This window comes from Mesoplodon densirostris, chromosome 5 (genome assembly GCF_025265405.1).
Source record: "Mesoplodon densirostris isolate mMesDen1 chromosome 5, mMesDen1 primary haplotype, whole genome shotgun sequence".
Lineage (NCBI taxonomy): Eukaryota > Metazoa > Chordata > Mammalia > Artiodactyla > Ziphiidae > Mesoplodon > Mesoplodon densirostris.
The window spans coordinates 13,829,064-13,856,105 of NC_082665.1; the positions used below are offsets into that span (position 1 = coordinate 13,829,064).

General features: G+C 42.9%; 1 protein-coding gene across 3 annotated transcripts in view; it reads left to right on the forward strand.

The window, feature by feature from the left end:
- The first annotated feature begins 19,242 nt into the window (after positions 1-19,242).
- Positions 19,243-27,042, forward strand: part of TIAM1 (TIAM Rac1 associated GEF 1) — a 138,357-nt gene continuing 130,557 nt past the window's right edge. For all 3 annotated transcript variants that reach the window (XM_060099758.1, XM_060099760.1, XM_060099759.1), the window contains exon 1: positions 19,243-20,208. In XM_060099758.1, the coding sequence (XP_059955741.1) occupies positions 19,243-20,208 (966 nt within the window). The remainder of the gene's footprint in view (positions 20,209-27,042) is intronic.

The window sequence follows — 27,042 nt, forward strand, 5'->3', positions numbered from 1 at the left end:
CGCTGCCAGTGAATTTTGGCCTCTCAGGCATAAGACTTTTGAATTGGATGCTCCATTTGACATCACAGTGGAAGGTGTTATTATCACCTTCTGTTTTGTCAGTTACCAAACTGGAAATACCACAGGTGTCTCTCCCTTCTTTTTCTCCTTTCCTCCTTATTTCTCACAGGTATATGTGTGGCTACCAAGTTCTGGTGACTCTACCTGCTCACTCAGAGAACAGAGTGACGGAACAGTGGGACACAGGACAGCCTTATTACCCCAAGGCTCTCACTGTCCAAGTGAAGGCCACCTCATCTCCTCCAGGCACTGCCTGATGGGTTGGTTGCAACAAGCCTCCACCTTCTCTTTCATGTTGCCCCAGGGGATGCGCAGGGATGGCGGAGAGAAAATGTTCGATCATGTAACTCCCCTAATCAAATCCCATCACAGACTCCATTGCACATAATCATATCTAATTTCTCTGTATAGCATCCATAACCCCAACCCATCTCTTTAAAGGCCTCATCACTTCCAGCTCTTTTCCATGCACTTACTTCTCTACAACGTTGGACTGATGCTTTCGTTCCTCAGAGGCTTTGCTCTTTTCCTGGAATGCTCTGCCCTTCTTTTTTGCAAACTCCCTCTTAGCCCTGTTCATTTCCTCCCATCCTCACAAGCCAAGCCAAATCTGATGAACCCTTCAGGACCAGATTTTTTTTTTTTTTTTGCAGTACGCGGGCCTCTCACTGCTGTGGCCTCTCTCGTTGCAGAGCACAGGCTCTGGACGCGCAGGCTCAGTGGCCATGGCGCACGGGCCCAGCCGCTCCGCGGCATGTGGGATCTTCCCGGACCGGGGCACGAACCCGTGTCCCCTGCATCGGCAGGCAGACTCGCAACCACTGCGCTGCCAGGGAAGCCCCCAGGACCAGATTTGACTGATAGTTTCCCCTGGCAGAATTAGTCTGTTTTTTTCCCATCATCCACTATTTTTAAAAAATTAATTAAGTTTTTAATTGAAGTATAGTTGATTTACAATGTTTCAGGTATATAGCGAAGTGAGCCAGTTATACATATATGTATAATTTTTTTCAGATTCTTTCCCATTATTGGTTATTACAACATAGTGAATATATTTCCCTGTACTATACAGTAGATCCTTGTTGTTTATTTTATATATAGGAATGTGTATCCATTCATCCCAAATTCCCAATTTATCCCTCCCTGTCCCCCCATCATTCACTATTAATAAGGCCAGATTAGCGTTTACAGCCCTGTCTCAGAGTGGATAAGTGTCCCATCATTTTCTTAGGCTGCGGGCGCCGTAAGGAAACGGTCTATTTCCTCATCACAGACATAAAGTAGGTGCTCAATAAATATTGGTTGAGTTGAACTGAATTGGTAACAATCAGTAAAGTTCTTATGTAGACACTTTGCTTTACGCAAATAATTCACAAGCAGTTTTTAGGTAGTCATAACTATTTAAAAATCTATTTTTATATCCCCTCTTTCATAACATGCTAACCATTGTAAGACACACCCCTCTTTTACGCACCACCAAGCAAGAAAGAAAATGGTGCCGATCTTTATCACACCATTGTGATTGTGAGATAGTATATTCAACTTCAGAGACCTTCAACATGACAAATCTGTTTTTTAGAGTTAATGAAATAAGGAATTGTCTTTTACCTGTTAGAGCTTGTAGTCTTAAATATATAACTGCAAAACAATTTGAATTGATTTGCAAGTACGAAATTTAAGTCATTTAAAAAGGTTTTTCCACTTTAAAATGAGGAGAGAAAAGGAGCATTTTAGGCTAAGTACCCAGGGATTGACTTGGGAAGTAGTGTTTTGTCACTCTGTCTTATGACTGAGCCTTAGTCTTTTTCTTTGAAAAGATGAAGACTTGTAGGTAAAGAATCACTCCTATTTTGAAAATCCTTGGAAGGAATTCCTTTAAAATTTTTGTAAAAATTATTTTATTTGATTTTGAATATTCTTTGCTGCCCTGAAATTTGATTAAAATCCTATCTACTCACCTAAACACATATCAAGATTAATGTCCCCCTAGCAATGGTGTTACATGGGACCCCATTACAGCTTCACTTTTTAGGTTGGACAGCTGTGTTTTCCACCTGTCATATTTGCTCATTGACTTGTGGTTATTAAATCAACTTGCTAATCAGATATTCACATGTAGGTAGAAACTTAATATTTCTAGCTTTTCTTAATGATTGGTCCAGTAATCTATATTTAAAAAAAAATAATGGTCTTTTGTTTTTCACTATCTAATACATTCCTATATAGCATACTATTTCCATTTAAGATTTTTTTCCCATTTTACTGAGAAATAATTGACAAACATCACTGTATAAGTGTAAGGCCTACAGCATGATGGTTTGATTTATGTATACTGTGACATGATTAATATTTAATTTAAATTGACACAATGAGGATATTTAATAAGTTTTCCAATGGATGTATGGTCAACTTTTCAAATTTTTGGTACATGCAATGCAGCCTGTATTTCTTAACAACATTTCTAGCTTTTCTTCCTTCCTCTTCATCCTTGGTATCTGGATTACCCAGTTCTCTCTTAAACCGTTTTCTCCTAGAGACGTTTGCCATCTTGTACACACCTTCCACCAACACAAGTACCACAGTGGTGGGAACAGAACCAAGGAGGATGCACCTGGTGCCCAGGGGGAGTGATTCCGTCTGATGGGCCCTTTAGCCTCAGAGCATAAAGGACCAGCGTGGATTCAGTGCACCCCAGCCTGGTGGCCCCTCCAGAGGGACTTGTGATGTCTCCTCTGTCCTCTATGACAAAGGCAGTGTCCACCCTCCTTGCTGGCAGGCAGAGTTGCCACACCGGCCACCTGCATGCATGGCCTCAGTCCAGGGAGCTCTCGTCTGATTCACAGAGTGACCCTCCCTTTCTGAGTGGGAAAGGCAGCTCCGGGCCAGGGAGCTGTGCCTCGTGCGGTGGCGAAAGAATGAAATTGCCAGGATGACCAAGTCGTGCTTGTTTCCCTGTGAGGGAAAAGGACTCCTTGACATCCTGACTGTATTTTGGGCTGAAGGGCTTCCTTCTTGGCTGCATGATGAGAGAACGGGTGAAGGGAAAGGCCAAGTTGCAGGGGCTGGAGACCATCATGGAAATTGCAAGCTGCCGTTTCATTCTTTTGGGTCACATGGGCGAGCCCGGAGAAAGTCTTAGAGGCAGGCAGCGGCTGCCGGGTCTGAGCATCCCTTCTCTAATGGGACCCTTCCTCTCCAGGGCTCACACAAGGCCAAGGCCGTGTCCTTTAGAATGGAGACTCCCCTGTCTGCCTTCCAGGTTCAGCCTCACCTTGGATAGCTAGAGGAAATGAGAACCAAATTCCTTTCCTTGAGCTTCAGTCTTTGACGGTGAAAGAGGAGCTGCCTTCCTCCACTCCGTGTGGTGTCTCAGGAAATGAGGCTCTTCCTGAGCCCACTGAGGCTCCTGCAGCTGATGTGGGGATGGGAAGCAGGTCTGCTGAAGGGAAGACACCTGGGCGACTCGAGTCTGGAAAAGTTGTTGTTGGGTCATGTGATCGTGTTTTGAAATCTCTTCTACACTAAGGCATTGTTATATTTTCAAGAAGATTATTCTGAAGTGCAGTTGAAAGATTATACACTCTCTTGTGTTTCACAGGAGTTATGGAAGCAGCTGCAGCAGAGTACCGTCCCCTCCCGCTGTCCTCTGTGGGCACCTGGATACCCTAGTTCTCTCACTAGGAGCTCTGTTAACTTAAGCCACAACAGACTTCAGCATCAGAAGTTAATTGCAGTCAGCTCCATTTCCATTTTCTTTTGAGATCAGTTGTTCCATTCTCTCTTACAATGCCATGGGCTTGCGTTTTCGATGTGACTCAGACTTGAAATTGATCCGGGAGCCCAGAGCTGACCTCTCACATCGGTCACTACGCTTGGAATGGTGGGTGGAATTCTCAAGAGTTCAGTAGCTTCATGGCTTCTGAGTCGGAGTGATGCTGCTTAGAATTTTGAAAAATTACGTGATTCTCGTGGTCTGTCCTGAAAAAAAACCCCATTAAATCCATTTCAGTAAGCTGGGGCCTCCTTTGAGCCCTTTTTAGAGCCAAGCGGTGCGGGGGTATTTGGGAGATCTGATGGCAGCTCTGTAACACTGCCTTTTGGGACTGGTGGTTTCCAAACGCTTCGTAGTGAATGATGCAATGCTGGAGTTGAGTTGTATGCATTGGCATTTGTCAGTGTCCAAGTATAGTTGCAAGACAATAAACACCAAGAACCTGGGGAAACTAAAGAGTAGTATTTTGGTCTAAAGCCACTTACATGATGCCAGTCAGATAGTAAGCATTCCTTAAATGGTAGATCTCCCTGAGTGGGGGGAAGAATATATTACTTCACTTTGAGATGCACTGACTTGACTCCTATGAAATACAGTCATGTCTGTTCCAGCTGAACCTTGGTTAATTATTGCCAAAGATTCACTGTTCTAAAATTAAAGGTATCATTTTAGTAGAAATTTCTCGACTTATTTAGCTAGCTTAAGAATATCGATTTTATGAATGTTTCCTCACTTAATTACCTTGGGATGCATTTGGATATGCTAAGAAGTTGCATTGCTCAAAATCAGGGCAGTCTTTGGATAGGGAAGCTTTCAGGAATTTTGTTTGGCTGATTTGGGTGTCTGTTTTTACTTGCCTTGAAAAACGTGGTTGGGCTAAAACCAGGTTTACCTGAGAGAAAAGGTGGGTACCTCTTCTCTGTGCAGGAGTCCTTGTCACAGTCTCAGTTTTTACACAAGCCAGACAAGCTCACCCCTGATGGAACTGTCCCTTTATGCCAGGTGACGTATGGCCATCTGGTAGCACAACCCAGCTACCCTTGGGCATCGAGCCAGAGAGCTCCATCTCACTCAAGCTTACCACCCCTCAGCCCAACACTCTTTGGAGAGCAAGCAAGTATTTAAAGAGATTTTCCTGGAGGGTAAGCAGCCTCTCTACCACTCAGGATCATACCTCTTCAGAACTTCTGTCCCTGAACTGTGACTTTTTTTCTTTAATCAATTATGAAGACAAGAATCAGCCATAGGAAACTTGTCGCTGAGCCCATGTGAAAGGATGTGGTTCAAAAAACGTGGCTCGTTGTATCACAGTGGCCTCAAAGGACCACTGGTGGAAATTTCTGTCTGATCTTCGTACCTAGAACGTTTGTCCTTCTTCTGAGCAATTGATTAGGACATTGTGAATTTGACAGCTGCCCTGTTTTCCCTATCTGAGTTGGCTGTAACAAAAGCTTGCTGTCAAACTGAGCCAGCTGGGTAGATTGATAGGGTCTGCATTGTTACCTTGATTCTGCCCCCCTTCACCTTGTCTTAACCTTTGGATTCCTTTTATTATTCCAGTAATAATTTCTCCTATTCTATTTTAGATAATGTATCTTTGGAAGTCACTCCTGAGTCCTTTTTTTTTTTTTTTTTTTTGGCTGCATTGGGTCTTCATTGCTGCGCACGGGCTTTCGCTAGTTGTGGTGAACAGGGGCTACTCTTTGTTGCGGTCCATGGGCTCCTCATTGCATTGGCTTCTCTTGTTGCAGAGCATGGGCTCTAGGTGTGCGGGCTTCAGTAGTTGCAGCATGTGGGCTTCAGTAGTCGTGGCATGTAGGCTCAGTAGTTGTGGCACACAGGCTGTAGGACGCACGGGCTTCAGTAGTTGTGGCACGTGGACTTAGTTGCTCAGCAGCATGTGGGATCTTCCCAGACCAGGGATTGAACCCGTTTCTCCTGCATTGGCAGGCGGATTCCCAACCGCTCTGCCACCAGGGAAGTCCCCCGAGTCCTTTATTGAATATAATAATGGTTAAAATCATAAGTAAAGAAAATGACTGATGAATTTTTCTTTACCCTTAATTTCTGAACCATTAAAAAATTTCCAGTGTCCTAGATTAATCCATCTGTCTGCTCATCCAAGGCTGATTTTTGGACTAAATATGAATACTAAAATCTAAATTCTTCTGATGCTTGTTGCATATACGAAATATTAAGGAGTTCTGACTTCTTCAGGATTTAGATCTAACACTACTACTCCCAGCCCACTTTAACGTTCAGGGTAAGGGGGAAACTTTCTGATTCTCATTAATTCAGTAATATGAAACACTTTTGGGCACTAAATCATGATGAACAGCGTTAAGAATTAACATACTTTTGTAGTCCTTTATAGTTTATAGTGTTTTGTTTTGATTCTCTAATTTCTGTCTTATAACAACCTTTTCAGGTAGGTGTTAAGTAAAGTAGATAATATTACACATCATTATTTTTCCTGCTAAGTGTCAGAATGGGTAGTTTACTCACCCAAGGTCACATAAGTTAGTAAGTAATAGAGCCTGGTATACGAACTTAGGTATTTTGAGGGCAAGTACAATATCCTTTTCTGTATACACTTTGATTCCTGGAACTTGCAAACACTTAAAAGTGACAGGATGCCTCTTATGACTGTTTTCTAAAGGTGAAAAAGAAAGTTCTGGTGTGGCAGACATAGTAGGAAAAGCCATGGATTAACTGCCATGGACACCGTATTTCTGACAGTTGTCATATTTTCATCTCGCATGAGACTGTCGGGTTGGAGAGATGGGACTTCTGAGCCCTGTCTATTTTTGAGGTACCTGTGAAGTCTAGGATTAGTTTTGGTAATTCCTTCCCCTCCTCCAGCTCATACACTTCCCTGTGAAAACTGGTTATTTGACACCTGACACAGAAATTGACTATACGGGTTGAGATGAATCTGAGTGAGACTGTAAAACGCGGCACATTTATTGTTCACTTTACTAGGGGTCATCTTAACGTAACGCAGGCCATCCTGGTCCTGCCAGATTTTGTCAGCGTGGTTTGTGTGTGTGCGTGAGCTGTGTCTAATTGAGTCAATCACATCTTCCAGCTGGATTAATGAATTCCCCTATTGTCTCACAACACGTTTAAGGCGACCAGTTTCAACTTAGAACATAGACCCAGTTTCAGTGAGTTAGGTACCATGTTTTAAGGAAGCCCCCATAATAGTGGCCCTTCTGTAGCATCCTCCTTATCATTTACAAATTTTGAATAATAGTGGAAATAATCGCTGATACTTATTGATAATTGACCAAGGGGTAGGCACTAAGCTAATTATGTAACATAGATGATCTCATTTAATGCTTATATCAACAGAATGGCTTAGGAACTCTTATCCCCATTTGTAGAGGAATAAATTGATATTTAGAGTTTGCCTCAAATCACCTTGGAAGTAAGTGGCAAGGCTGTGTTTTGACCTGATGCCTGTAGTGGGACTCCAGGCTTGAACTTCCAACACTGAGTTTGGTGCTTAGCTGCCTCCCGTTGAAGTTGAATTCTTTGCAGCTCTTCAAGAAAACCTGGAGTCCTGGTGGTTCTCGGGTTGCCATGGTATACCTTCACAAGGCCACGGAGGAGTTAACCCACTGTGAGTACTCGATACATACTGAGTGCTTGATGACACACTGCAACCTAAGCATATTTGCTGATTGCAAAGAACAACTATGTGTCTCTTCATCCATCTGTATCAGGGGTCAGTTCCACAGCCAGGCTCACAGGTAAAAATTTTTTTCCCCACCAAAATCATTTGGTATTATTTGGTATAAACCAAATAAACTGAGTTTTGTTTTCCTGCATGTTTTATAAATCATGCCTGGTAACTTTCACTTTCTTCCCCATGTAGTTTTTCTGCTCAGGGGTTAGAAGAATATAATAGAGAAACATTTTAATTCTGGTAGTAGACTATGTACTTTTTTTTTTTTTTAAGTATAAAAAAATGCATTATCAGCCTCCGTTGTGCAGGTGGAGGACAGCCGCCTGCAGGCCCGGTTTGCCAGCAAGAAACCAGCCTTGCAAATTATTGGCAGCTGGTACTGTAATGAGTCCATTTCAATATAAATGGGCTGTTGCTTATTAATTTCTGCTAGTTCCTAAGCAATTCAGGAACCACTTTGAAAATTTAAAACTTTGCAGAGATCAGCTTAAGGAGGATACCTGGGGAAAGAGAGGGAACAGGAGAGCAGTGGGAGAATTATGGAAAGGACATGTATTGTAGGGTAATAGTGGGGTATTGCTGAGAACTCTTGCTCCTCTCCTGGCAAGCGTGAGTCAGCAAGTTCACGGTGAAATAGCACGTTTTCCAAGATAAGAGAGAACTGTAACTTCACTTATTGTGCTGTTCTCTATGGATGTATATATTTATTTATTTACTGTCTTGGTGTGGCTGCCTCCTACACCAGGAGGCAATTTTCTCCGTGGTCCTGTGCAAGCTGTTTGTCATCTCGGGTTCCCACCTCTATTTCTTTCTTTATTTTTGGCTGCCTTGGGTCTTCCTTGCTGCCCGTGGGCTTTCTCTAGTTGCAGCGAGCAGGGGCTGCTCTTTGTTGCGGTGCGCGGGCTTCTCAATGCAGTGGCTTCTCTTGTTGCAGAGCACGGGCTCTAGGCACGCGGGCTTCAGTAGTTGTGGCACGTGGGTTCAGTAGCTGTGGCTTGCGAGCTCTAGAGTGCAGGCTCAGTAATTGTGGTGCACGGGCTTATTAGTTGCTCTGCGGCATGTGGGATCTTCCCGGACCAGGGCTCGAACCCATGTCCCCTGCATTGGCAGGCGGATTCTTAACCACTGCGTCACCAGGGAAGTCCTCGGGTTCCCACCTTGATGAAGCCACCAGCAATAGGTGCCAACTGTGGGCAGCCCCACAGAGGAATGGTCCATAGGAGAGGAATGAGGGCAGCCACCCCAAGGAAGCCGTCGGGGCTTTCTCCTGTCTTTAGTATCTGCAGTCTCACCTCAGAAGGCAGGCTTTAGGAAAAAAAGACCATTAATACTGCTTGTTTGTGGAGCTTATTTTGAAAACATGTATATGATGAGAAGGTCTATGTACTGAATTTGGTCTTTTGTTTAACTGTCTTTTAGCATTTTCTTCAACTTCTCTGGTAAATATAGCTCTACTTTGAGAATAACTGAGATGCCCTTGTTTCCTTTCCTTCACCTCTGTTGAGACTTTTTAAATATTAAGAGGGAACCATGGACACCATTTCCCAGTAACCTGTTTCTGTTACGTGATACCTTCATCTTTAGAGTTAGGTTAAAATGATAAAATAACAGAGTTTGTCAGGCTCTTTATTACCGTGAATGTAAATATGCTTGTGTTTATTGATTTATCTGATTATGCCTGTTATTTTATAGCTGTAGCTAAATGTGGCATTGTTCAATTTGAGGTGTGGTATTTCACACAAAATGGATGTTGGAGACTTTATGTAAATGGGCTCGATGGAAAATTCCTATTTCCTGTGTTCTGGCTAACCATTTGCTTTCTCTTTTTCTGTGCTCTCCAGGTTTTGGGGACATTCTCATAGACTCAGATGAGACTGTGATGGCCACCCCGAGGGGCCAGTGCTGATACGTTTCCCAGCCCCAGTCACTGTTCATCCTGACATCATTTCCAATCTCAGTATCTAAATGCCACAGTGCTCTTGGGGCAAGTTGGGCTGGGAACCACTGTTGCCTTGTAAGGTAAGTTTGTGTATGTGTATTTGAGCCTGTGTATATCCCCATGAATTAATGGTGATGCCTCAGAGGTGGTGAGACAGATACATTTTAGCAGAATTGGCATTGCTGTGTTGTATGTAGCTTGTGGAAAAAAGAATTTGGAGTCACTTTTTTGGATTAAGGTTACACCCATCTAACAAGTCAAAAGTATTAGCATTAAAACTAAAAAAAAGAAAAAAGAAAAAGCAGGTACCTCTCTTTTTTCCCCCTGTGAATTGCCCTCAGGATCTTTTAAATGTATTCCTGAGCTTTGCCATCTTTAGATGGGATTATGTTTGAAAAAGGCAATCCCAGCTTCAAATCTTACTTCAAAACAATGATATATTTTGTTTCTAGTTTGGATAATCTTTTAAAAAGCAAAATAAATACAGTCAAAATAATAATCTTTCTAAATCAAAGATCATCTTTTATTTGTTGCAAAACTTTAGTGTTTAGTCTCCTGTGTTAGGGGTATTTGTGTGTGACTTGGCAAAACGCTTTTCATGGGTTTGTAAAGATTTAACAAAAACTTTCAGAACTTTGTGTCAGTTTAATCTTAGCTCTTTCCCCCCAACCCCCCTATCCTGTCTTCAGGCTCAGCCTCCAGTAGGAAAAAAACAGGCTTGAAACCAAGCCCTCCCACTAGAATCTAATTTTAAATTTGCAATCTGTTGTCCTGTGATTTTTGCTTCAAATTTAACTTTGAAATAAATACATTTCATCCTTTCTCTTGCAATTTTGGAGGTCTGTTTTCAAGTCATAGAAGGGTAATCATTACGTTTATTTTAATAAGTTTTTAAATACCTCGGGAGGGGTGAAAAATTTTATTAATAATTATCATAATTTATATACATCATTAGATGCCTTATGCTTGGATTTCACAATGCCCTTATCAGCAAGAGAAACCTTGCTTTAATAGTTAACTTTTGACTTGAATATAAGTTGGGTCATCTTGCGCCCACTAATGGGCTCTAATATTTTATATTTTTGGAATACCCTTATTATAGGCAATCTGAGTGATGAGCATTCCCGTTGAGTGGAGCTGTACGAAAACTTTAATTTATTTAAATGGCCAATGTAATAACAAGTAAGGCATGGTCCCTGCCATTGGGAAATTATAATAAAATGCGAGGGGTCTCTGTACAAAGCAAGACAAGTGTGTCAGTGTACAAATAACCATGCCACAGACACGATGTGAGGAGGTCGAGCAAAGTGCCATTGGAACATAGAGAATGTGATTAAATTCCAGCTCCCTAGTATTTTCTTTATCTTAGGTAATTTTCTGGAGCCATTTGTTTTAAGTTTGGGTTTGGTGCTGTTTAATTGTAGCTGTCAGTGTGGTGCCCCCATCCTTACTCTCTTCAATTATCCAAGAAACCTAGGAACTTAAAGCATTTATTTATTTTTTTCTTTCCTTAAAATGAATTGCAGGTTTAGTGTAGTAACTTTGGAAAATACAATAAACAAAGTATAATTTTGAAAATTAAAATTGCCCATAATCACTCTATCTAGGATAGTAACTTAAAAATATTTTATACGTCTGTATATTCCTTCTCTCTCTCTCTCTCTCTCTCTCTCTCTCTCTCTCTGTCTTCCTCTCCCTTTCCCTCCATCTTCCTGTGTGTGTGGTGGTGGGGAGAGGGAGAGAGAGAAAGTAAAATATTGTTAACATTCTTAAATTTTTAATCTTCTCAAAGCCAATATCTTGGATGTGCATCTCAAATGTAGGTTTTGACTTGCTGAGAATAAGAAGAGTTTTGCTCCAGAGATGTTTGACCCTAATAGTAGAATTATCTTTTTGATTATCTACTCCTGAACAGGGCAAGCCCTGGCAGGCTGACCCACAAGGCTAGGCTTTGATCATGTGGAACATTCCTGTTCTTCAGCTAAAGGGTGGGGCATTCTGCTGTCTGTTTGGAGTACTGCTTGAACTTCTGGTCTCATCTAGGGAATTAGACATCCTAAACCATAAAAATATTATTATAACCTCCTTAGATCTCAAGGTGATGAGGTTATTTCTCGTCTCCCTTGTGTCTTCTTTCTCTCCCTTTTTTCCCTCTGACTAAAACTAGTACAGGAGTATTTTTCTTTGTTCTCTCTGCCCAGAGACTTTGACCATGGGTGTCTTTCTATTAATTGGAATGTTTTCTCATGCAGTACTAAGAAAACCTCACATTGGTATGATTGAAAAATTCAGCTTACATCTTATATCTTGGATCATACAGGTTTTACCTTTCTTTTTAATTTATGTTCTACTTCTCCACTCATGTATAATAATTGATGTTCACAGTGATCTTGCATAGATGTTGCAAGCAATTAAATTTTTCATTTATTTCAAGAGTGTTTACCTTTACTCAGAGAACACAGTCATACAAGTTGCTTTAAAAGTTTGATAATTCCAACCTGTGGGTCACCTTGGGGTTGGCATCTATCGACTGTCCTTTCCCCTGAGAACTGGTTAGATTTTCCTGGTTCTTTGGAATGCATTGTGGACATTTTGAGTATTATGTTGGGAGAATCTAGGTCCTGTGAAAATTATCTAGAGAATGTTGAATTTTCTTTTTTGCTTTTTTAGCAGGTAATCAACCTGGCTAGGTTCAGATGGCAAATTCTGTCTGACCTCCTGTGGGTGGTGGCTCTCATGTCAGTTCAGTTTTCAAAGGCTTTGCTCTGAGGCTGTAGGTTTATTACACACAGGTGCCACTTGGGAGCTAGACTGGGAGGTGGGCTGTGGTTTATATCATAATTCAGTTCTCAAAGCCTTTTCTGTCTTGCTTTGGGTCAGTCCCAGGTACGTGCACTTGAGGGGTGAGCCTGGGACTTGTATAGATGTACATAGCATTAGATGATTTGTTTCCTCCAGCTCTTTTTTTCTCTGAGATCCCTCTCACTCTTTGACTTGCAGGGATCATTATTCTTAGTTTCTTTGGCTAGAATGACAGGGTATGTCTCGGGAGTTTTTGCTGCCTGTGCCACAGCTGGACTGTGTGCTCACCCTCCATGCAAGGCTGGAAGAGTAAAGTAATAAAAACAAAAATGGGAAACTAGCTCCTGTTAGAGTGGCTTCTTCAGGTTTTGACTCCCATCCCCAATCCACCTGCTTTTGCTTATTCTTTGGAATTCCTCGGGTAGTTGGTTTTTCCTTTGGTCCAGAGTTTTTAGTATTTATCATTGGGAGAAAGATCAGCTGTGGTGTCTTAACTTCATCTTAGCTGGTACCAATATTAGCATTTCAGTTTTGTTCATACTGTGTTAGAGACAGAAGCCCAATCCCTAGTTAATCAACTCTACTTCTCTATTTAATCTCACTATAGACCATTGTTTTGTGTTTACTTTGTATTTCTTGATAATATTATACTAGATAATGCTCAATACATGCTTATTTTTTATTGTCTAACTTGTTGAAAAAGAGGATTCAAAAACATTTCATGTTAGGGCTTCCCTGGTGGCGCAGTGGTTGAGAGTCCGCCTGCCGATGCAGGGGACACGGGTTCGTGCCCCGATCCCGGAAGATCCCACATGCCGCGGAGTGGCTGGGCCCGCGAGCCATGGCCGCGGAGCCTGTGTGTCCGGAGCCTGTGCTCCGCAACGGGAGAGGCCACAGCAGTGAGAGGCCTGCGTACAGCAAAAAAAAAAAAAAAAAAAAAAAACATTTCATGTTGAAGAATCCTCACTTTTAAACAAAAATTTCATTTAACCAGAATATACAAGTTAGTTAAGGCTTTAACTTTTTATTTTTAAATAATTATAGATATCGTACACAATAAGTATACCCTTAACCTAGTTTCCCCTAATGGTTGCATCGTACATAATTGCAGTAAACTACCAAAGCCAGGAATGTGACATTTTTTTCAGTGTGTGTGAATAGTTCTATATCATTTTATCACATAAGGCTTATTAGGCTAATAAATTTATAAAAGCTGTCCCTGAGAAAGGACCACCTACCAGATGTATGTATGAACCATTCTAATGAGTGTACCTTTTTTTTTTCTTTTTTTTAAATTGAAGTATATAGTTGATTTACAATGTTGTGTTAGTTTTGGGTGTACAGCACTGTGATTCAGTTATACATACATATATATATCTATTGTTTTTCACATTCTTTTCTGTTATAGGTTATTACAAAATACTGAGGATAGTTCCTTGTGCTTTACAGTTGGTCCTTATTGGTTATCTATTTTATATATAGTAGCGTGTATGTGTTAATCCCAAACTCCTGATTTATCCCTCCCCCCTTTCCCTTTTGGTAACTATAAGTTTATTTTCTATGTCTGTGGGTCTATTTCTATTTTGTAAATAAGTTCATTTGTGTCTTTTTTTTCAGATTCCTAAGTGATATCATATGATATTTGTTTTTCTCTGTCTGATTTACTTCACTTAGTATGATATTCTCTAGGTCCATTCATGTTGCTGCAAGTGGCATTATTTCATTCTTCTTTATGGCTGAGTAATATTCCATATTATGTGTGTGTGTTTGTGTGTATAGATAGATAGATAGATAAATAAAGATACATCTTCTTTATCCATTCATCTGTGAATGGACATTTAGGCTGCTTCTGTGTCTTGGCTGTTGTACATAGTGCTGCCTGTACTTATTGATAAAGTTCCTTAAGATACCTTTTAACTATTTCACTGAGTACAGTAAGCCCCTTACATATGAACGAGTTCCATTCTGAGAGCACATTCGTAAGTCCGGTTTGTTTGTAAGTCCAACAAAGTTAGCCTAGGTACACAACTAACATAATCGGCTATATAGTAGTATTTAATTTGATGGGATTTAAAGGAGGTTTCTATGATTACTTGAAAAGTTTAACTCCTCACTTAAAGAGAAAGATCATGGTGTTGGGAAGAATGGGAAAGTCACCCTCTAGTGTCCTTGGTCTCTGGCCCCGAGAATCTCTTGATTTTCTGACATCATCTACTTTCAGATGACCCCTTTCCCATCATGTCACTATGTCTCCTTTGCCCCCATTTTCTCTGGATCATCTCAGGCTGAGCAGTTCTTGCACTGTCTACCCTGACAACGAGGAGATGTATCCTCTTGATTCTGAACCCCTTTCCTAAACCTCTGAGGGAATAGCTCCAAAAAGAGGAAGAATGTGGGAATTAAGTGAAATGAGACAGGAGCAAGGCCTTAATTCGCTGCCCAGGTAATTGAAGTTTGGGGAGTACAGTGAAGCAGGGCAAGCTGAAGCCCTACTCTCAGTTCATGGATCAAGGTGATCCCAAACCCAGTGGCCTGGAGTGAGGGACCTGCACCGGTCTGTAGGTGGAAGGCACCCAGAGAACAGCACACAGACTGGAAACCGGTGTGTTGTCTAGGCACTCTGATGTAGAAGAGCTGGCATATTTAAGGCCAATGTGTGTTTTCTCTAGTTCACATTGTGCTAACATTCTCATCTATTTTCTGTTGTAGTTGTATGAGTTTGGATTTTTACATTCTAGATTAAAGTTTATTTTGTCATTCATTCATTCATTCAGTATTTTTCCACTGAGCACCTACTGTCTTTCAGGCAATGTTCTAGGCACTGGGGATACAGCAATAAACAAGATAAGCAAACTTTCAGTCCCACCCCTGAGGCTTAGTTTCTAGTGGGGAAGGGTAGAGAATAAAAAAGATAAGTATCTCTTTTCCTGTCCTGCAGATAGGTTCATCAGTATCATTTTTCTAGATTCCATATATATGAGTTAATATACGATATTTGTTTTTCTCTTTCTGACTTACTTCACTCTGTATGACAGACTCTAGGTTCATCCACATCACTGCAAGTCACCCAATTTCATTCCTTTTTATGGCTGAGTAATATTCCATTGTATATATGTACCACACACAGATGAAGAGAAGGGACTTGTGGACACAGAGGGGGAAGGGGGGAGGGTTTGACGAACTGAGAGAGTAGCATTGACATATATACACTACCATGTGTAAAATAGATAGCTAGTGGAAAGCGGTTGTATAGCACAGGGAGCTCAGCTTGGTGCTCTTTTATGACCTGGAGGGGTGGGATGGGGGTGGGTGGGAGGGAGGCTCAAGAGGGGATATATATATATAACATATAGCTGATTCACTTTGTTGTACAGCAGAAACTAACACAACATTGTAAAGCAAATATACTCCAAAAAAAAAAAGGTAAGTAAGTGAAACACATTTTTTGTTACAAGTATGATAAATGCTAAGGAGGGGGGGATAAATCAAAGAAGAGGGATAAGAAATGTTGAGTTCTGAGGGTTATCATTTTGTTAGAGACGCCAGGAAAGGCCTTTCTGAGAAGGTGATATTTGAGTCAAGATCGGAACAAACTGGAAAGAGTGAGCCAGATCTAGATTCCTGAAAACTGGAGGGTTGCAGGCAGAGGAAAGAGCATGAGCAAAGGCCCTGGGGCAGGCCAGGAAGCCAGATCTTAGACCGTTGGAAAGAAAGTGTAAGACTTGAGGTTTGAATTCGGAGAACTGTTCCTATGTTACAGTCTTGCGCACTACTTCCTGCTTAATATCCCTCCCACTAACTACCCCCAGAAAGTGCAAGCTATTTGGGGCCACTAACATTCTACATAAGGAAATCAATAACGAGTGTAAGGAGTTAAAAAATGGTAACATTTTCCAGCTTGCAATGGAGTACCTTTATTCTGACGCTCTGCTTTTCTATTTCTAGCCCAGTTTTTGCATTTCAGCCTGTTCTCCTCCCCCTTAATCTTTCCCCTCTTACCTAGTGACTGTGTGTTGATTATGTTGGTAAAGTATTGATCACTACTTTTTGCTTTTGTTACTAAAATGCATGAACATTTATTGACTCATCATGCGTGGAACACTTGTAGTCTCTCTAGAGGCTACAAAAAAAGTGAAAGCCACTTTCTGCCCAGAGTTGCTTCCAGACTCACAGGAACAAACAAAGCCTGTGCAAATGTAAAATATAAACCAAGTTTTTTGTTTGTAATAAAAATAAATGATAAGGGTTAAGTAGGAGAGAGCAGGAAGAAAGGAAGATGCTGAAAGTAGCTGGCATTTTACATTTGTGTGTGAAAAGGGTTAGGATTTTCAATTCACCAGTGTTCTGGGGATTGCCCGCGGGATGGGGGTTGTCCCTGAAAGAGAAGATTGTGTCTGTTGTATGCAATAAGCAATTTTAATTTTTCATGCTTATGTTATTTCAGGGTCCCCCACGTGGGCCTTCGCGGTTCTCACTGACCTTTCAGGAAAAGCTTTTAAATGAAGGGGTGTTTCAGCAGTCCCTAGAAACATTTTTCTGCTAAGTTGAGTTGCTTCAGACTTCCTGCTGACTCTGCTTAGATCATCCCCTGAGAATTTCTTCTCCGTAGGATTTAAGAGATTTGGCATTCATCTCTAAAACTCTAGTTCTAAAGATAAAAATGGCTTCTTTCCTACCTTGGCTGGCTGAAAAGAATCTTGCTACTAAAAATGCTATTAATATAACAGACCCGTCAGAGCAATGCAGGGAGTGCTGTAATTCTTGAAGGTTGGGGCCATTTCCTTTAGGAAACCTCTCCTGAGGCTTTTAACTTGATTAGTTTTCTGTTGGCAGAAACAAGCCTAACCAGAAATTTGTTGTTGAGAATATGCCTGTGAATTTATATTTGCAAACTTTTGATGTATACAGTAGAGGAGGGTACCTCCTAGCACATTTGAGGTGACAGTTTTGCCTTTCTATACCTCAGTTTCTGTCACTATCATTTTTTCCTTCTTTTAACTTTAAATCTATGTGATTCTTAAAATGGGACTGTGGCTAACGCCTGTTCTAAGCTTTTAATTACTTATTGGCAAAACATATAGATACATAGACACATCCAGGTATCTTAATGTACGCTTAAAAAAACATCAAGAACCCTGAGAAATTGGTCATGGCCTTTAGCATTACTTTAGATGCTTATTTATTTTACTTGCAAAAATGTAGTACATGATATTCTTAGGAATGTAGGTAACACAAGGTATGCATGGACAGTGCACCTTTTCATTTTCCCTACACCAAGTTGCATTTCTGTGTTTTTTCTTGGCTTAAAGACGTCAGCCAGGGAGGCGTGAACTTATTGCTTTGAAGTATGCTTGCTACTAGTAAAAGGAAGATTCTCTTTCTTGGAAACTTCGCTCTCAGAATCATACGATGTGTGACCTGGTAGGGAATATTCCAGTATGGGAATAACTTCACATCTGGTGTCTGTATGAATTACCTCTGAATGCCTCTGAACATTCAATGGAGGTTTTTCCCTTCCTGTTGCCACAAATTTCATTTCAGTGAAGATGTGCTTATAGGAGTTTAAGCAACCTTTGAGACTGAACAGTGGGATTATAGAGTGGTTCTGGATCAATGTGAATGTATATTATGTCTCAGGGTGTTTCAAACTGTAATGGTTACAATAAATTTGTTCCTGTTTTCCTCTGGTACCTTTCACTTTTTTGTTTATTGTATCCCTTCCCTGGCTAGAATGTAAGTTTCATGAGCATGGGGAATGTGTGCCTTTTGTTGTCTGCTGTATCTCTGACTTCTAGAATGTGGTAGGTGCTCAGTATGTATTTTCTGAATGAACGACTATGTAGATGATTGGAAGAATCAGCTCAGAGATGTGCCCAGCTACTCTGTTTTTCTTCTTTCCTCTCTGGCCATTTTCATGTGTGTATCTTAAGTGTATACAACTTAACTAGTCTAGAGAAACCTCATTGCTGAGCAAGGAGAATAAGGCGAAATAGAGTCACACTTGTTGAACTTTGAGGATTTTTCTATTTTCCACTCTGGGTAACAGTCCTCAGACCAATGAGAGAGACTGGAAAAATGTTAAGGAAGGAGTTGAATTAACCTGGGTAGCCCCAAAAGGCTGAATGATATTTAGTGATTTCATCATGTGAATTTCTGTTTGCAGGGCACTCTGTACCAGATTAATGTTCTCAGGTTGGATTTGCTCCCAGAAATAAACCCATTAGTTGGCTGCTAAGCAGAGAGTGGGGTTCCTATTTCATTTTGCCCATCTCCCTCTCCCTATCCCACTTCACAGCCCCTACCCGAACCTCCCAATCAGGGTTTTCAGAATGCTGTGGAATTAAGGTAAAAACCTTTTTCCTTCTTGACTTCGATTTATTAGGAAGAGTTGACTGGACTTTACATCTTGAGCTTTTCCATTTTTGATTGATTTTGAAGTGTAGATGGAGTCAGAATGAAACAGAAAACCATTGGGAGAGAGGGAGGTTATCCAACGCACCTCTGAGTTTTGCTTGGTTTTTTGAAATGTGTAATTTCAAACAGAAAGTTACTCATTTGGCAGACACCTTGGTTTGTACTTTTCAGAGTTTTTAGTTTGTGGATAGGCATAGAGCTTTAAATATACACCTGTAGAGTTTAAGTAGAAGAAAATGGTTGCCAGCTCTATGAAAGCGACCCTGTGCTGTGCCCGGTGGGCAGCTACCCTGCGGGCAGAGACAAGTGTAATTCTCTAATGATCTTATTTATGTTCTTATTTCATATCTCCGCAGGAGTAATCTCAGTACATGATGTTAGTTCTCACCTGCTACCACGTAAGAGTCCAAGTACCTGCCAGGTGCACATAGGTGTGCTGTTATCTGCCAAGCTGGCTGCCCTCCCTGTGTGCTGAACTCTTCCTGTTAACTGCCTATACCCATTGGATGACTCAATGATCCCCTCCTTTTTTTTTTTTTTTTCTTTGCTACAGACCATAAAGCCATGGGAAACGCAGAAAGTCAAAATGTAGTGCATGAGTTTTATGGAGAAAAGCATGCGAGCCTGGGGCGCAAACACACGTCGCGCTCCCTGCGCCTGTCGCACAAGGCGCGGCGGACCAGGCACGCCTCCTCGGGGAAGGTGATCCACAGGACCTCTGAAGTGACCACCCGATCCAGCAGCACTCCCAGCATCCCCCAGTCCCTGGCCGAAAATGGCTTGGAGCCCTTCTCCCAAGAAGGCACCCTGGAGGACTTCGGGAGCCCCATTTGGGTGGACCGAGTGGATATGGGCTTGAGACCCGTGTCTTACACGGATTCTTCCGTCAGCCCCAGTGTAGGCAGCAGCATTGTCCTCACAGCAGCCTCTGTGCAGAGCATGCCAGACTCGGAGGAGAGCAGGCTTTACGGGGATGACGCTACGTACTTGGCGGAGGGAGGCAGGAGGCATCATCCCTATACATCCGATGGGCCCACTTTCACGGAGACGGCGAGCTTTAAGAAGAAACGCTCCAAATCTGCAGACATCTGGCGGGAGGACAGCCTGGAATTCTCACTCTCTGATCTGAGCCAAGAACATTTAACAAGCAACGAAGAGATCTTGGGTTCTGCCGAAGAGAAAGATTGCGAGGAGACTCGGGGGATGGAAGCCCCGGCGAGTCCACGGCAGCTGAGTACCTGTCAACGTGCCAATTCACTGGGGGACTTGTACGCTCCCCAGAAAACCTCCGGGGTGACGGCAGACGGGGGGCGGAGGGGCAGATTTGCAGGCTACTGTCGGAATTTGGTGTCTGATATTCCTGATCTCGCTAACCATAAGATGCCACCCGCTGCTGCCGAAGAGGCTCTTCCGTACAGTAATTATAACACACTTCCCTGTAGGAAATCTCACTGTCTTTCGGAAGGTGCCACCAACCCACAAATGAGCCATAACAACAGCATGCAAGGCAGAAGAGCAAAAACAACTCAGGTAAAGTGACTGGAATCTGTTTCAATATTTTGGAAATGATGCATGACTTTAAGTGCATGATTTTGCTCTTCCACGATTCCCATCTTTTAGCCGGGTTTTACCATGTTTGCCTGGTGGGTGCTGCAGGCGATGCCGTTTCTCTGGAGATGCAGCACTCTTCTGCTTCGCCCCTCTTGCAGTTCTGTGGTGAAGGGGTGGGGATTAAGGAGTAAGCGTAGATGTGTGTCGGGGATGTGAGGAGAGTGGGAATAAAGCTGCTAAGTTCACATTGGGAAGCTGCCTCTCCAACTGAGCTCTTCAACAGCATCTCACTTCTTCCGAGCTTCCTTCCTAACGTGGTTCTATCCGTGGACAGATGGGGATGCTAGGGTGTGGACTCTGGGAACTTATTTCTTCAGCGCCGCAGGTGGGAAGAGGTTAGTCGGCCGCTCGTTGGAGGAGGTGTTTTTAATTCAGGGCGGGCTCTGGTCATTTGTCAGCTTCTCTCAGAGGTTGGCAGGCTGACTGCCTTACCAGGAGCCATTTCAATTTCCTGTTCCTTGCAAGGCTAGCCAGCCCTCTCTCTGGAGGGAGGTGTTGCAGAAGGAATAACATGGGTGGGTTCCAGTTCTACGCTGCAGCCAACTCGTTTTTGACCTTGGGCAAACCCTGACTTCTAGTTGCTCTTCTGAACAGTGGGGTAAAGATGCCCGACTCACCTGCTTCGGGGGTCCAGGGCATGAAAGAGTGGGTGTGAAAACATTCTTCAAAGATTGAAAACATGTTACTTATGAAAGGAAGACCCGTTACCTTAATTAGGAATGATAATTAACGTGGAGATAATAACGTGTCAGGTAATCCTGCATGCCTCCATCCTTTCCTGGTCCTGCAGTTCCCTGTAGTGGAGTGCTGGGAGTCCTGGCTTGTGTTGAGGATGGGTTGGTAGTTTGCAGGATGGTGCTTCAGATCCGGAATCCAGATTGGGCCCATTTGCCTTGAAAGGTGTATTGGCCACCAGGGTGACCAGCGAATACCACTGAGGTCAGCTGGAAAACAGCAGGTGTGCTTTGACCTGGCCAGCATCGGATGGTGCTCACCTTCTGGTCTTGCTTCAGTGCAAGTCAAAGTTATTTCAAGGGTTATTTTGAGGCTCAGTTCTCTTGGGAAGGGTGTCTAAATATAATGGGCAGATGGTGGGGAACCTGGGGAGGAGGGCAAAGGAAATTGGCACTAGATTGTCTGTGTTCCTGCCCAAGAGCAAGTTTTTTTGTTCTGTTTTGTTTTGTTTTGTTTTTAAGTATTCAAAATCTCAGGTTTCAAATTTTATTTTGGAATTTTAAATCCCCGTATACAAGTCGTCTGCGGATACAGTTTTTTTGTTTTTTGGTTTTTTTAACCACTGTAGATTTCTATATTAGAATAATTGAAATTTACTATATCTTCCTCTGGGTTGATATAGGTTAAAGGAGTCTGTGTTTGACCTTTTCCTCTTCTTTTTTAAAAGATTTTTTTTTTTTTTTCCTTTTGCGGTATGCGGGCCTCTCACTGTTGTGGCCTCTCCCGTTGCGGAGCACAGGCTCCGGATGCGCAGGCCCAGCGGCCATGGCTCACGGGCCCAGCCGCTCCGCGGCATATGGGATCCTCCCAGACCGGGGCACGAACCCGTATCCCCTGCATCGGCAGGCGGACTCTTAACCACTGCGCCACCGGGGAGGCCCTAAAAGATATTTTAAATTATTTGTTTAGGCTGCGCTGGATCTTAGTTGCAGCATGCATGCAGGATCTAGTTCAGCCACCAGGGATCGAACCTGGGCCCCCTGCACTGGGAGTGCGGAGTCTTACCCACTGGACCACCAAGGAAGTCTAAAAGATATTTTAAATTGTGGTAAAAGTACACATCACATTTACCACCTTGGCATTTTTAAGTGTATGGTTGAGGGGTATTAAGTACATTCACACTGTTGTGTACCCTTCAATTTCAGAGCTCTTTTCATCTTGTAGAACTGGCAATTCTGTCCCCATTAAACAATAGTTCTCTGTTTCCCCCTTTCCCCAGCCCCTGGCAACCACCGTTCTACTTTCTGTCTCAGTGAACTTGGCTCTAGAGACCTTGTAAGAGTGGAATCATGTAGTATTTGTCTTATGGTGACAGGCTTATTTCACTTAGGTTGATATCCTGAAGGTTCACACGTTGTAGTATATGTCAGCAGCTCCTTCCTTTTTAAGGCTGAATAATATTCCACTGTATGTATATGACACTCCCCCCACAGCCCCCAGTCATCCACTGAAGGACAAGTTTTGCTGATGGTGTCCAAGCCAGGTATCCTGGCTCCACCTCTTCTTACCTGAGTAACTTTGGGCACAATTTTTTTTTCCATTTATTTATTTATTTATTTTTGGCTGTGTTGGGTCTTCGTTTCTGTGCGAGGGCTTTCTCTAGTTGGGCCGAGCGGGGGCCACTCTTCATCGCGGTGCGCGGGCCTCTCACTATCGAGGCTTCTGTTGTTGCGGAGCACAGGTTCCAGACGCACGGGCTCAGTAGTTGTGGCTCACGGGCCTAGTTGCTCCGCGGCATGTGGGATCTTCCCAGACCAGGGCTCGAACCCGTGTCCCCCACATTGGCAGGCAGATTCTCAACCACTGCGCCACCAGGGAAGCCCTGGGCACAATTTTTAAGTCTCTGGAAGCCTTAATTTCTTCATCTGTCAAATGGGAATAATAATAAAGTTTCTGAGAAAATGGAACGTGAAGGCCAGCGCTTGGTACTTTAGAAGCTACCCATAAGGGACAATCTGTAAGTTGTTGTAATTTTCATTATTAGTAGTGTTGTATGAGTTGAGGACTCAAGGTAGTTTTATGTTTATATCAAACTTTGTGTTAGAAACAAAATTATTAAAAAGGCTGATTCTGAGGTTTGAGAAGGTGAGTGTGAATGTTGCATCTAGATGCACTCCTTGAATTTTTATCCATCTCTCTTCTGAAGCGAGATTATGATGATAGAAACGACTGAATTACCCCACTGTGGTCCCTCTGGCTACCCTGGCCGGGCTCTTCCTACGCTGGCAACTTGACAGGTTGGGACGCAGGTGAGATAGGTGCCCTATTAAAGGGCCACCTGAAAGGCACTGCAGTCTCTGTCCTGAAGGCATCGCCAGATTGGCACTGCAGACCTGATTGGAAGAAATGGTCTCCTGGCCCTCAGCATTTAAAAGGAACCTCACCTGTGACTGTCACTTTTACCTGGAACAATGCTAAGTTAGCGCACATTCTGTGTAAGATTTGACGGGGTGCCAGGTGGTATTCTGGCTCCCTATCTCCAGGTCTCCAACACGGGGGGACAGTCGGACCTCTGCTTCCCCCCATTCCCCACTGATGGGGCTGTGAGCCTTTGAGTCATGGCCACCCCCAGAAGAGGGGCAGAGCCGTATCACTTAAAGTTCTCATGTGTAACTGTTGTACGACATTTCCATTCTTTGGCTTGTCGCCTTCTAAAATTGTTAGTATATGAAAGTGAGATCATCTCAATGTGGCGTCTCATAAAGCACTGTGGTAGCTTAATGTAACGCAAAGTGCAACGGACTAGGAATCCTAAGAAGGACATTGCGTCCCGGCTCACTCCTCACTAAACGGTGACCTTGGGCAAGTCACTCCATCCCTGGCTCCTTCTCTGACCTGGGTGAGCGACACCAGCCTCTGACAGAGCCATTAGGAGAACTAAGTGGGATTCCACGCATGGAAGCCTTTTGCCGAGTGTATAAAGTGAACGGAAGTCTTATTTTTGTATCGACTTTACGTGTTGAGTGAGGATCTTTAATGACTTGAAACAAACCCCAGAATTATGCACAACACTGTCCATCCACCCACACTTCCTAGTCTAAGTTTGGCATGTTCATCCAGCGCAATTTCTTGAGAACCCACTATGTTCCAAACAGTGTATTTTAAGAGGCAGTGGGTGTGGAGGCTTCCTTGAAAAGAATTCTTTTTTTTCTTTTTTTTTTTGTTGGTAAAAGTTTCTGACCCAGGGGCCCTCTCCAGCATGTTTGGATCGTAGATATTAAAGCCTCCTCATCTGCTCTGGTGTTGTGGTTGAATCTGTAATAGTCTTGTCAGCAGTTTTACTCTCCAGAAAAGAGCTCCTGGCAGGCATTTGGCCAAGGTCATGGCCGCTGAGCCTGAGAGACAATATGTTTTATCTGAACTAACATGAACAACATCTTTTTATTTGAAAATGATCAAAAAATGTGTCTGCCACACAGTAAGTGCTGAGAAATTATATTTGTCCAATTCAATATACTTGAGTACATGTCGTGTACCTCCTGCATACAAGTTTTATCTTGTGAGTCAGTCTGCTACTCATTTGTTGGGAGGATTTACCCAGGCTACTGAAAGTGGAGTTTATTTGTACTGACTTCTGTAAAATCCCAAGTAGCTTGCCCCTTGATTCAGTGAATGCCTCATTGGTATTTTGGCCTGAACTTTACTCTCAGTGTTTCCATGGTTAATGGACAGAGGAAGGGGCAGCCTGGTGTTAGGCAAAGAAGAGGTTCTGGAGTCCAGCAGGTCTGAGCTTGTAAGTTTGAACCCTGTTACCTGTTGGCTGTGTAACCTAGAAGGATCTCAGTGTCTCTTTTTTTTTTTTTGCTGTACGCGGGCCTCTCACTGCTGTGGCCTCTCCCGTTGCGGAGCACAGGCTCCGGACACACAGGGTCCGCGGCCATGGCTCGCGGGCCCAGCCGCTCCGCGGCATGTGGGATCCTCCGGGATCGGGGCACGAACCCGTGTCCCCTGCATCGGCAGGCGGACTCTCAACCACTGCGCCACCAGGGAAGCCCCTCAGTGTCTCTTGAATGAGGGTTCCATGCGGGAATGAATGTAAAACTCCTGGCACAATATCTTGCATGTATTAGATGCTCCGTAAATAGTGGTTATGAGTTATGATGGTAAAATTTGGTTTAATTGTGTAGAGTTCAGCTCTCTTGTGTCTCTAAGACTATCAGCGGGTGAGGTGGAGAGAGGAAACTGCCATTCAATGGAGTGTCCTTGAGCCAGGTTCTGTGTTTGAAAGGGAAGCTTTGGCTTGGAGCTGTCCTGCATGTCGCCTGAGGAGGGCTTCATTCATCCACTTGGGAAATGAAAGAATGTGAACAGCTGTGCTGAGGATGTCTCAGGGGGCCGCCACCTTGGGAGGGAGCAGGGGGGCCCCCTCAGAGCTCCTCACGGGGACGTGGCGCTGGTGCTAAGGTTTGTGTGCTGGTCCAGCTTCTGACACCCTCTTCACGCCGTGGTATATGGAGTGGGATTGACAGAAGACAGAGCTCCTGGCCCCTGAGCACCTCTGCGGGGGTTCATTTCAGCCTGATTGCGAGTTGCAAGCTCTCCCATTGCTTTTCAGGGGAGGAAGTCAACCTAAGGAGATTAGGTGACAGGGTCTCACGACTGGATTGAAGTCCAGGTCTTCTGACCCACAGACCAGGGTCCTTTCTTCAGAAGCAAACCCACACCACACTGGCTCCCCATGTTCAAACAGGTTTCAGCTCACGTGCCCTCAGATTTTAACATCAAAACGCCCCAGTTCTGGTTCAGAAGCCAAACAGGGTGGTGGGCTGAAAAGAAAATAGTAACTGTCCACTACCGTGGCCCGAAACAGAGGTCCCTGAGAGAGATGACCAAAGGCGACTTTATTTTTTATTTGTATTTTTTTAATTGAAGTATAGTTGATTTACAATGTTGTGTTAACTTCTGCTGCTGTACAGCAAAGTGATTCAGTTATACATATATATACATTCTTTTTCACGTTCTTTTCCATTATGGTTTATCACAGGATATCGGATGTAGTTCCCTATGCCACACAGTAGGACCTTGTTGTTTATTCATTCTATGTATAATAATTTGCGTCTGCTAATCCCAACCTCCCACTCCATCTCCTCGCCACCTTCCCCTCGGCAACAAGTCTGTTCTCTACGTCTGAGTCTATTTCTGTTCCATAGATAAGTTCATTTGTGTCATATTTTAGATTCCATACGTAAGTGATATCGTATGGTATTGTCTTTGTCTGACTTACTTCACTTAGTATGATAATCTCTAGTTCCATCTATGTTGCTGCAAATGGCATTATTATTATTTTTTATGGCTGAGTAGTATTCCATTGTATGTATGTACCACGTCTTCTTTATCCATTCATCTGTCGATGGACATTTAGGTTGTTTCCATGTCTTGGCTATTGTGAATAGTGCTGCTGTGAACATAGGGGTGCATGTATCTTTTTGAATTATAGTTTTGTCTGCATATATATGCCCAGGAGTTGGATTGCTGGATCATATGGTAGCTCTATTTTTAGTTTTTTGAGGAAACTCCATGCTGTTCTCCATAGTGGCCACACCACTTACATTCCCACCAACAGTGTATTAGCGTTCCCTTTTCACCACACCCTCTCCGGCATTCGTTACTTGTAGACATTTTAATGATGGCCATTCTGACTGGTGTGAGGTGATATACCTCATCGCAGTTTTGATTTGCATTTCTCTAATAATTAGCAATGTTGAGCATCTTTTCATGTACCTGGTGGCCATCTGTATGTCTTTTTTGGAGAAATGCCAAAGATGACTTTAGAAGGCTCTATCCCTGATGACTTTCTTGCTTGGATAAGCAAGTTAATAGGATTGGTGATTTCAGCAAGATAAAGGGTGCAGCATGATCAGAAGATCTTGAGTTCCTATAAAAGTTGTGTTGATTTTTAAAATTTTGTTTTGTTTTACACTTAGTTTAAATGGTTCAGGGATAAATATGTTCCCTGAGCTGAGAACTGACATCACCAGCCAAGAGATTCCTAACCTTTGGTCACAGATTCCTTTGTGA